The sequence below is a fragment of the Pelophylax lessonae genome (genome assembly GCF_965119305.1).
Source record: "Pelophylax lessonae genome assembly, chromosome: 1".
In the NCBI taxonomy this organism is placed as follows: Eukaryota; Metazoa; Chordata; class Amphibia; order Anura; family Ranidae; genus Pelophylax; species Pelophylax lessonae.
Genome location: NC_138768.1, coordinates 299818882 through 299831113, shown reverse-complemented (window position 1 = coordinate 299831113; position 12232 = coordinate 299818882). Strand labels below are relative to the sequence as shown.

At 41.7% G+C, this 12232-nt stretch overlaps 1 protein-coding gene across 1 annotated transcript in view; it reads right to left on the bottom strand.

Annotated features, from left to right (window-relative positions):
• Positions 1–12232, bottom strand: part of UBE3B (ubiquitin protein ligase E3B) — a 73774-nt gene that overhangs the window by 42011 nt on the left and 19531 nt on the right. Inside the window, exons 9-11 of the mRNA XM_082273726.1 lie at positions 4220–4302; positions 1424–1529; positions 1222–1342 (exon numbers count right to left, since the gene is read on the bottom strand). Of these exons, the coding sequence (XP_082129852.1) occupies positions 1222–1342; positions 1424–1529; positions 4220–4302 (310 nt within the window). The remainder of the gene's footprint in view (positions 1–1221; positions 1343–1423; positions 1530–4219; positions 4303–12232) is intronic.

Below are 12232 nucleotides of genomic sequence, written 5' to 3'. Positions count from 1 at the left end.
GACAGGTTAAGTAAAAAGAAAAGAAAAGTGTAAAAAATTTGTAGCACTGAGGTACATAAACAACCCCCCTCCCCCTCATAAATACGAACACAAATGCATGGGGTGTGAGCACCTACATACAAAAACACTAATTGCACTACACATGTTACATATTGCCACGCATGTTAGACTGACAGCAATATTTCATTATCCATGGGTAACGCTACACACTGATGACCTGTAGGAGTTTTTAAAGTGTTACCTATGTGCAATTTTAGGTATTAAATGTAGTCACCGTTTCAAGGTTTTCAATTTTAATGCTTGACACGTTGGACATCAATTTATTTGTCACAACCTCATCTTTTATTAAAAAAAAATGGGTAATACACTGCATTTGCGTACACTAAAAAAAAAGTGTATATATATATATATATATATTTTTTTTTTTTTAAAACTCGCATTCAATAAACTGTTGCACTAATATCATGTAAAAAAAAAAATTTTTTTTTGGAAAGACTAACATATTTTTCTCCGGGGTCTTGGCTTAAAAACATGTTTTTTAGGGGTTTTATTTTTTCTTTAGCCCTAAAATGCAGCAAACATTTTTAATTACTTTTTGAGATAGTGGAGCAAAAAGGTAAACAAAGCAGCAAGGTAGATAGCTAGCTGGAGTAAGGAAGCTCTGAGGACACAGAGAGGGATACCAGAGAATGAAGGGAAAAGCACAAAGCAAGCTGGTATAGAAAGGGAGCCTGAAAAAGCCTGAAACAAAAAAAATAAAATAAATACATGGGCCAGCAGAGATTAAATACAGAAGGATGGGAGTAAACACTAAGCACAACACAGTAGGAGGCTGCATGAAAATAGAGGACCATTTCAATGGACACAAAAAGGCACCCAAGATCTGATGGGAGAAAAGGCCACAGATAAGACCACAATTGAGTGAGCTAGCATGGAGACCCTATACAAAAACAGAATATGGAGAAGCAAGGAATGCTAAGGGAATGGAAATATTACCATTAACAAGTGGGATAAGGAGTGCTAACACTGGAGGTAAGTAGAAGAGAGGAAAGCACACAGCCTAGAGCACAGTAGCAAGGGGAGGATGGACCACAGATTTGGAGTGTGGAAAAGTCACAGTGAAAGTGAGAAGGAGAGAAAGGACCAACTAAAAATCTAGTAGGAAGTAGTGCATGCTCCCTAAGGGAATACAGTTACTGGCACATGTCAAATGACCATTACCTAGCAAGCAAAGAGTGTGGCTTCCTTCCAGACACACACATACATCTCTGCACTGCTCTTCCCGACTCAGGAACAAAATAAATTTATGAAAGAGTCCATTCGATTCTATTACAGCCATCCGCTAAAATGAAAAACAAAGTAACAAAAGTAAGTTTCACTTTATTTTTAATTTATATTTTTCCTGTATGTTAGTAGGACTTACATCTGGAGTGAGGATAGATAGGTGCGCAATCAGAGCTGGAACCGACATTATGTGGATCAGGAATGAGCGTAGAAGATTGTCAGAAAACTGAGCAACCACTACAGGACTAGAAAAGATCAAAGATAAAAATGTTACTATAGCAATTAAAGCAGAAATTTGGGATTGGAAAAAAAAAAAAAAAAAAAAACACACACACATATATTTACCTCTACACATCGATTCTGCAATTAGCCCATTTTGGCTCTAAGGCCAAGAACTGAGCAATCACATGACCGCTGATTGCTCAGTTCACAGTTTCCTCAGAACAGAGGCAAGTGACTGTCAGTCTCTGCTCCTCTAGTGCTCACTGGCGTGCCGGACTGGAGAGGGGAGCCAGCTGTCAATCAGGCATCTGGATGGATCCCTAAAAAATGGTCGAGTTCTTTCCAGAGCCTGAAGTGGCTCCATCACATCAGCTGACATCGAGCTGTAGCCCTCCTGTCAGCTGATTCTGAGTCACAGGAGAGCAAAAGTAAGTACAGTAGTGTGACCTACAAGATAAACATGGCCAAAAAAACTTTGGCCCTACTTCTCTTTTAAGAGAGTTTAGGATACATACAGTATAGCTGAACAAAATTCATGTTTCATATAAATATATACAGTGCCTTTAAAAGTATTCATACCCCTTGAAATTTTCCACATTTTGTCATGTTACGACCAAAAACGTAAATGTATTTTATTGGGATTTTGTGATAGATCAACACAAAGTGGCACATAATTGTGAAGGAAAATGATAAACGGTTTTCAAATTTTTTTACAAATAAATATCTGAAAAGTGTGGCATGCATTTGTATTCAACCCCCTTTACTCAGATACCCCTAACTAAAATCTATTAGAACCAATTGCCTTCAGTAGCCCCCTAATTAGTAAATAGAGTCCACCTGTATGTAATTTAATCTCAGTATAAATACAGCTGTTCTGTGAATCCCTCAGAGGTCTGTTAGAGAACCTTAGTGAACAAACAGCAACATGAAGGCCAAGAAACACACCAGACAGATCAGGGATAAAGTTGTGGAGAAGTTTAAAGTAGGTTTAGGTTAAAAAAAAAAAAATATCCCAAGCTTTGAACATCTCACAAAGCACTGAACAATTACAAACCTACAAAGACATGGACGTTCACCTAAACGGACAGGCCGGGCTAGGAGAGAATTAATCAAAGAAGCAACCAAGAGGCCCATGGTAACTCTGGAGAAGCTGCAGAGATTCACAGTTCAGGTGGGAGAATCTGTCCACAGGACAACTATTAGTCATGCACTCCACAAATCTAGCCTTTAGGGAAGAGTGGCAAGAAGAAAGCTATTGTTGAAAGAAAGCCAAAGGAAAGTCCATTTGCAGTTTGCGAGAAGCCATTTAGGGGACACAGCAATCATGTGGAAGAAGATGCTCTGGTCAGATGAGACCAAAACTGAACTTTTTGGCCTAAAAGGAAAACGCTATGTTTGGTGGAAAACACTGCACATTACCCTGAACACACCATCCCCACCGTGAAACATGGTGGTGACAGCATCATGTTGTTGGGATGCTTTGACCAGCTTCCCTGTTCCAGCTGAAAAGAGTTGATGGGAAGATGGATGGAGCCAAATACAGATAAATCGTAGAAGAAAACCCGTTAAGAGTCTGCAAAAGTTTGGAGTTTTTGAGCGGAGGATTACCTTTCAGCAGGACAATGACCCTAAACATGCAGCTAAAGCTACAATGGAATGGGTTGGATCAAAGCATATTCATGTATTAGAATGGCTCAGTCAAATTCCAGACCTAAATCCAACTGAGAATCTTTTGCAAGACCTGAAAATTGCTGTTCACATATGCTGTCCATTCAATTTGACAGAGCTTGAACAATTTTGCAAAGAACGAGCAAAAATTTTACTCTCTGGATGTGCAAAGCTGGTAGAGACATATCCAAAAAAATTTGCAGCTGTAATTGCAATAAAATGTGGTTCTACAAAGTATTGACTCAGGGGGGCTGAATACAAATGCACGCCACACTTTTCAGATATTTATTTGTAAAAAAATTAAAAACCATTTATCATTTTCCTTCCACTTCACAATTATGTGCCAGTCTGTGTTGGTCTATCACATAAAATCTCAAAATACATTTACATTTTTGGTTGTAACATGATAAAATGTGGAAAATGTCAAGGGGTATGAATACTTTTTCAAGGCATTGTATCTTTTATAATAAATATAAAAGAGAATCTTCCCCTCTCCTAAAACTAATTGATCGATAGATTGGGCACGACTGAAAATGTTGTGTAAATAAAATCGGATAACAGGTGTAGGAAATGGCCAGGATAGTGTACATACAACTGAGGGATGTGGGGGTGAAGGTGGAAGGGGGGTTAATAAACTGTGAAATTACAACTTACCTGTTGATCCACTCAACTCATTGGCTGCAATTCGAGGTGGAATTATATTCTAAAATCTGCAGCCAACTTTTTTTTCCCTCTCCAGGTGTCTAAGTCAATGCCTTTCATGATGCCAGGGCATAGAACCTAGCTGCAGGTTCTAAATTTGCATAGCACTGGATCAGGAGTCCAGGGGTGAGAAGCATTTACAAACTCCACTAACTTCACAAACTCTACATTCTCAGTTTTAGGAGTAAAAATAAAGGCCTTAAAAAAAGCACAAAGTGTTGGAATTGTTTTAAAGGTAAAATATGTTAATATTTAGAAGAAGCTACCACAGGTACTAATAAATGCCTACAGCTTCACCTCCAGTAAACAGATGACAAATACACAAAAAACAAATCAATCTTACCGCAATGCTAGGGAAAATAAGGCTGTTAAAGTGGCTTTGGAGAGGGATGGGCGTGATCGCGCCAGGCCATTAGTGAGAAGGATCTGCAAAGAACAATCCATATATCATTTTGTTTACTACACTACTGTTTCAATTACCTACAAAGGCTTACATATGCAATTTCACAATCAAATGGAAATAAATATTATGCCTCAGAATTTAATGACTAGCTTAAAGCTGAACTCCAGCTTTACCTTCAGTCTTGCACAGTTTTACAGGCTCCTCTTCTATGTTGAAAATGCTTAATCTGATTTCACTGCACATTGAGTTTCTTACAGCCCTTTCCTACCATGCTTCACTAACCCTGGCTAGTCTCTTTAATTAATTGGATTTCAATTTCAAATATGGTGCTTCAGCATCACACATGGGCCTTACCTACGACAATGTTTATGAGGAATATTCCAGACTGGCAACCACCCATCAAGGTGCATTAATATTTGCATTACTCGAGCGTCAGCCCACTGCTTGTATCAGGGCTGAGGACTCTTAAAGGAGAACAGAGGCAGGGTGTTTTGGTCCTTTCCACAAAAAAAAATTAGATTATTCCTTCAGCTTACCTGTAAAATCCTTTTCTTGGAATACAACGCAGGACACAGAGCAGCGATAATAATTACTAACTGGGTTATACGCCACCTATAGGTGAATGGACACTGGCAACCAAAAAGACAGGAAGTCCCCCTCTATATAACCCCTCCCATACAAGAAGTACCTCAGTTTTGTAGCAAGCAATCAACATCCCAGACAAGAGAGGAGGGACCTCTGTGTCCCGTGATGTAGTCCAAGAAAAGGATTTCACAGATAAGCTATAGGAAAAATTCATTTTTTTTTTTATCGTAGATCACGGGACACAGAGCAGCCATAATAATTACTATCTGGAATGTCCCAAAGCAATGCACTTGAGGGGGGGGGGGGGGGGGGGGGCACTAAATATAAAAAAACACCATCAGACCGAAAAGATCTACACAGCTGCCTGCAGCAAAATGCGGCCAAATGCAGAATCCTCCCGAGTCCTAACATCCACCTGATAGAATCTAGTGAACGTATGTACGGAAGACCAAGTAGTGGCCATGCAAATCTGAGCCATAGAAGCTTAACGGCTAACTGCCCAAGAAGCACCTATTCTTCTGGTAGAGTGTGCCTGTGCCTGAAAAGATGGAACCTTCCCCTTTAAACCATACGCCTGGATAATGACCTGGCGAATCCACTGAGAAATTGTAGATCTAGATGCTGCCTACCCTTCTGGCAGCATGAACAAAAGATGGGTCTTCCGAATCTGAGCTGACATCTTCACATAGATCTTAAATGCACATACTACATTGAGAGAATGTAACAACTTTTCCTATGCTGTTTGAGGATTTGGAAAGAAGGAAGGCAGTATAATGTCCTGATTCAAATGAAAAGCGGACACCACCTTGGGCAAAAACCCTGGGTGTGGACATAGAATCACCCTATCTTGATGCAAGATCCAAAATGGCTCCTTACAAGAAAGAGCCACTAACTCGGATACTCTTCTAGCTGAAGTTACTGCAACCAAAAAGACTAACTTTCTGGTCAAAAGAACCAGAGAAATATGCCGAATGGGCTCAAAGGGCTGTTTCTGTAGAACTACCAAGACCAAATTTATATCCCAAGGAGATAACGGTGGCCTAACTGGAGGAAGCATACGTAGCACCCCTTGTATAAAGGCTCGGATCAAGGACTGCAAAGCAATTGGTCTTTGAAAAAAGACTGACAAGGCTGAAATTTGACCTTTAATAGTGCCTAAGGCTAGCTTTATCTCTACCCCTACTTGCAGGCTAGAATTCTCCCGATCACATATTTATGGGGATGCCATTTCCTCTCCTTACACCAAGAAATATAAGACTCTGTAATAAATGCCCCTAGAAACTGGTCTCCTAGCGTTTATCCCGGTAGAGACTGCAGGAGCAGATATACCCTGCTTCCTTAAAATCCTGTCCTTCTTTTGCTAAAGTCTTCCTCCTCCAATGCCTCCACTCAACCGCAAGATTACGGTGGTTAACCACTTCCATACCGAGTCATGTAAAATGACGTCGGCAAAGTGGTTGTCTAGATCCGGGCCGCCGTCATATGACGTCGGCCCGTTCTAGCTGCTACTGCGTGCCCCCGGCGGCGCGCAGCGGCGCGATCAGGGATGAGGCTCGTCCCTCGGACATAGCCCATCCCTGATCAAGGTAAACAGCCAATAGAAATTGGCTGTTTACCACGTGATCGGCTGTGTCAATCACAGCCGATCACATGAGCGGCTCCAGCACGAGCCGCTCGTTCTCTCTGTAATGCGCGCCCCCGGGGGCGCGCAGAGCAGCGATCGGGGACGAGGCTCGTCCCTCGGACAGAGTCGATCCCCGATCTAGGTAAAGAGCCAATGAAATTGGCTCTTTACCACGTGACCGGCTGTGTCCAATCACAGCCGGTCACAAATGTCAACAGAGAACACGGTAACTAGCTGTCACCGTGTTCTCCTCCTCACACACTGATCCTGTGTGAGGAGGAGATTGTGGTAACAGCTAGTTACCAACTACAGTGCACCCTAAACACACTGATTGCCCCCCCCCCCAATAAAGAGCACCTGTCACTAGCCCATCAAAGTACCCGAGTACCTGTCACCAGCCCATCAGGTACTCAGATGACAGGTACTTGGGTACTCTGATGGGCTGGTGACAGGTATTCGGGTACTCTGATGACAGGTACTCGGGTACTCTGATGACAGGTACTCTGATGACAAGTACTCGGGTACTCTGATGACAGGTACTCGGGTACTCTGATGACAGGTACTCGGGTACTCTGATGACAGGTACTCGGGTACTCTGATGACAGGTACTCGGGTACTCTGATGACAGGTACTCGGGTACTCTGATGACAGGTACTCGGGTACTCTGATGACAGGTACTCGGGTACTCTGATGACGGGTACTCGGGTACTCTGATGACGGGTACTCGGGTACTCTGATGACGGGTACTCGGGTACTCTGATGACGGGTACTCGGGTACTCTGATGACGGGTAATCGGGTACTCTGATGACGGGTACTCGGGTACTCTGATGACGGGTACTCGGGTACTCTGACAGGTACTCGGGTACTCTGATGACAGGTACTCGGGTACTCTGATGACAGGTACTCGGGTACTCTGATGACGGGTACTCGGGTACTCTGATGACGGGTACTCGGGTACTCTGATGACGGGTACTCGGGTACTCTGATGACAGGTACTCGAGTACTCTGATGACGGGTACTCGGGTACTCTGATGACAGGTACTCGAGTACTCTGATGACGGGTACTCGGGTACTCTGATGACGGGTACTCGGGTACTCTGACAGGTACTCGGGTATTCTGATGACAGGTACTCGGGTATTCTGATGACAGGTACTCGGGTACTCTGATGACGGGTACTCGGGTACTCTGATGACAGGTACTCGGGTACTCTGATGACAGGTACTCGGGTACTTTGAGTACCTGTCGACGGAGTACCCGTCATCAGAGTACCTGAGTACCTGTCACCTACCCATCAGAGTACCCGAGTACCTTCCACCTGCTCATCAGAGTACCTGACGCCTGAAGTACCCAAGTACTTGCCGCCTGCTCATCAGTACCCATCACTACTCATCAGTACTCATCGGTACCTATCACGTATCAGTACTGATCATCAGTACCCATCAGTACAGTATCACCTATCACCTATCAGTCAGTGAGTACTACTCATCAGTACCTATCACCTGCCTGTCACCTGCCTATCGGAGTACCCGAGTACCTGCCACCTGCTCATCAGTACCAGAGTACCTGTCACCTGCCCAACAAAGTACCCGAGTACCTGTCACCCTTCATACAGCCACCATGTCCAAGTCCAAAAAGGTTTATATACGTCCTCCGTTTAAACCTAAATACCGGTGTTATGGCAGCAGATAGCTGCCATAACCCTGGTATTTTTTTAAACGGTGGACGGTTGGCTTTCCGATAAGGGTGGTCCCAGCGGCGGATTCGCCGTGGGATCACCCTTCCGGGATGGCGGAAGAGGCGCCCCCCCCCCTCCCGACGCGTTCCGGTCCTTTTCCCCGCTTACCGGACCCGCCGGCAGCGGGGAAAACGATCCGGTCCCGAATCCTCACAGACAGGATGTCGAGTGAGGGCAAGCTTGCCCTCACTTGACTCTATGGTCTTGGAGGACCGGAGCTACGGAAAATGTTGTTGCCTAGCAACCGGTTTAAAGGTCCTTTTTTTTTTTTTTCTTCATTTTATATTATAATTATTTTTTTTTTTTTTCTATCTTTTAGTGTACTTGTGAGATCTGAGGACTTTTTGACCCCAGATCTCACAAAAAAGAGGTCCTGTCGTGCCTATTTCTATTACGAGAAATATTTACATTTCTTTTAATAGAAATAAAAATGATCAATTTTTTTTTTTTTTTTAAACGGTGTAAAAATAAAAAATAATAAATAAAATAAATAGTAAAAAAAAAAAAAAAAATTAAAGCGCCCTGTCCCCGTTAGCTCACGCGCAGAAGCGAATGCATACAGAAACCCCGCCCACATATGTAAATGGTGTTCAAACCACACATGTGAGGTATCGCCGCGATCGTTAGAGCAAGGGGAATAATTTGAGCCCTAGACCTCCTCTGTAACTCAAAGATGGCAACCTGTAGAAATTTTTAAATTGTCGCCTATGGGGATTTTTAAGTACCAAAGTTTGTCACCATTCCGTGAGGGTGCGCAATTTTGAAACATGGCATGTTGGGTATCTATTTACTCGGCGTAACATTATCTTTCACATTATGGAAAAAAATTGGGCTAACTTTACTGGTTTCTTATTTTTTAATTAAAAAAAGTGAATTTTTTCCAAAAAAATTGCGTTTGGAAGACCGCTACGCAAATACGGTGTGATAAAAAATATTGCAATAATCTCCATTTTATTCTCTAGGGTCTCTGCTAAAAAAAAATATATAATGTTTGGGGGTTCTAAGCAGTTTTCTAGCAAAACAACTGATTTTAGCTTGTAAACACCAAATGTCAAAAATAGGCCTAGGCAAGTGGCTAGGATGCATGATGATGCTCCTTGGATGTTAGGCCCCTCTATATGGCTAGGCTGTGAAAAAGTCTCACACATGTGGTATTGCCATACTCAGGAGGAGTGGCAGAATGTATTTTGGGGTGTCATTTTTGCTGTGTACATGCTATGTGTTAGGAATATCCTATAAATTGACAACTTTGTGGGAAAAAAAAGAAAAAAACATTTTTTACTTCATTTTCCCAAGAATTGTGGGAAAAAATTACAACTTCAAAAAACTCACCATGCCTCTTACTAAATACCTTGGACTGTCTACTTTACAAAAAGGGGTCATTTGGTCGGTATTTGTACTGTCCTGACATTTCAGGGCCTCAAGAAAGGAGATAGGCAGTCAGTACATCTGGTGTGATCAATTTTCAGTAATTGGTACCATAGCTTCTAGACTCAATAACTTTCACACAGACTAAATAATATACACTAATTTGGGTTAATTTTACCAGAGACATGTAGCAGTATACATTTTGGCCCAAATGTATGAAGAAAAATTTATTTTTTGCAAAATTTCATAATTGAAACTAAAAAAAAGTGTTTTTTTTTTCAAAATTTTTGCTCTTTTTTTGCATATATCACGAAAAAAAAAAAACCCCAGTTGTGATCAAATACCACCAAAAGAAAGCTCTATTTGTGTGAAAAAAAATGATAAAAATTTTGTTTGGTTACAGTGTAGCATGACTGAGCAATTGTCATTCAAAGTGTGAGAGTGCTGAAAGCTGAAAATTGGTCTGGGCAGGAAGGGTGTCTAACTGCTCTGTATGGAAGCGGTTAAGAGAACTAAGGGGCTGTGACAGGTCTCAAAACTGCCCAACTATGTCGGCCCTTTCTACCCAATTACTCCATTCATAGAAGCCATTACACAGCCTTAAAGAAAGAATCAGGATCTGTGAATGGAGGTGGCAGATATATCAATCATCTGCCTGACCTTCATGTATAGATTATGTTCAAGGAGGACCCAGCAGCATAAGGGACACGTCTCACGGAAGGTAAATGAGGTCTCTTGTGCTGATTTATTTTTTGTTTTAGATAAACGTAGGTGGCAAAATATTAAAGGCATGGAATAGCGGAGTCAGGGCAGTATATTAATGTACTTTATTATTGTGATCAGATTAATGTTTTTGCTGCTTCTAGTTTACTCTTGACTGCTGGAAGGAAAACAGTTATAATTGGTACTAGAAGGGTATTTAAGTGACACGTTTGGTAGGAATTATTATTCATTACAAAACTGTATGTTTTCATAATGTGGATTTTGTCCTTAAAGCTAATTAAAGTGTACCTATGGTGAAAATTTAACTACTTAAATACCAGACACTTTTACCCCCTTTCTTGCCAAGATCAATTTTCAGCTTTCAGCCCTGTCACACTTTGAATGACAATTGTGTGGTCATGCAACACTGTACCCATAAGAAATTGTTTTTTTTTTTTTTTTTTTGGTATTAAATCATCACTGGGTTATTTTTTGCTAAATAAAATCAAAAAGACCAAATATTTTAATAAAAAACTAATTTTGTTTGTTCCTGTTATAAAATTTAGCAAATAAATAATATTTCCTAATACATTTAGGACAAAATGTATTCTGCTATATTTCTTTGGTGAAAATAACCCAAATCAGTGTTTATTATTTAGTCTGTAGGAAAGTTAGGGAGTCCACAAACTCCACAGCCAGATTCCTAAGCAACTACGCCAAAGACAATGTGGTCCTTAGCAACAAAGGAACCATTCCTTCCAGCAACTTTATCAGCTTAACCCACAATGACAGAATGTTCCGATGCAGAGATCTGAAGCAAAACAGTGCAAATATCACTTTCTTGAAGGAGACTACCATTGGGCTTAGGACTTTCATGCAAAAGCAGAGAGTTGAACAATTTCTACACTGGAGAGTTATAATCTGAGCGTGAAACAGAGTAGGGGTCAGGGAGAAAAACTCCAGTTTGTAGCCCAATACCACCTTCTGCACCCAAGTGCCTGAGATGCAAGCTGCCCAAATGCGGAGGAAGGCTTGTATGAAGATTTGACAAACTTTGAATAACCTTGTGGGTGGACTGGGAGTCAAGCTTAGGAGGTCAAGATGTGGAGGTTAAGGGAGTGAAGAAAAGGAAAGGGATGTTTCTTAACATTACAAGAAGGAAAAGACTGCAGTCTATCCTTTAGACTTCTTCCAGTGAAGCAGGTGGGTGCTCTTGCCACCAGCAGCATCCATGATAATATTATTAAGAGCCAGCCTCAAGGGAGATTGTCCCTCGAAGGCTGGGCCGATCAGAGGTTTTTTTACACAAAGGTTCTGCAGTCCAGCACCTTATCCAAACATGAGATACATGCAGGAAATGAGTGAGAGGATTCTTGCAAATTGTCTAAACTTTAACACCACAGATATCATGGGTTCAATAAGCAAGGGATCAACTGTAGCAGTTCTTGAAAACAGGCGCATGCTGTACTGAAACACGAAGCGTCCTGTTAAGTCAGGACAAAGGACATGGAATCCACAGTAGGAATGGACCACTTCTGTACAAAATTCTCACCAGATACAAGGCTAATAGGTGCTTGGAGGCAGCAAAGAGCTAATCATGATGATTTCACTCTCCAAATAGTCCAAATAGTTGGAAAAGCAAGGTACAAAGGGAAATTCTTTACAGCCTTAAGAGTTTTATATGACCCAAGGCAGGACACAGCACTGGTGGAAACAGCAGACTGATCGTCTAGTTTCAGAGTGGTGCAGACTGCATTTATGAAGAGCCGAAAAGGTCTACTTTAAAGTGGAGCTCCACCCAAAAGGGGAAGTTCCGTTTAAGGACTCGCCACATCGCTCGGAGCAGAAGTGGGAAGCCGGCACCTGCCTACAGCTAGTTTGTAGCTGCTAACTTTTATTTTTACCATAGGTTCTGGAACTCCGTTCCCTTCATTACT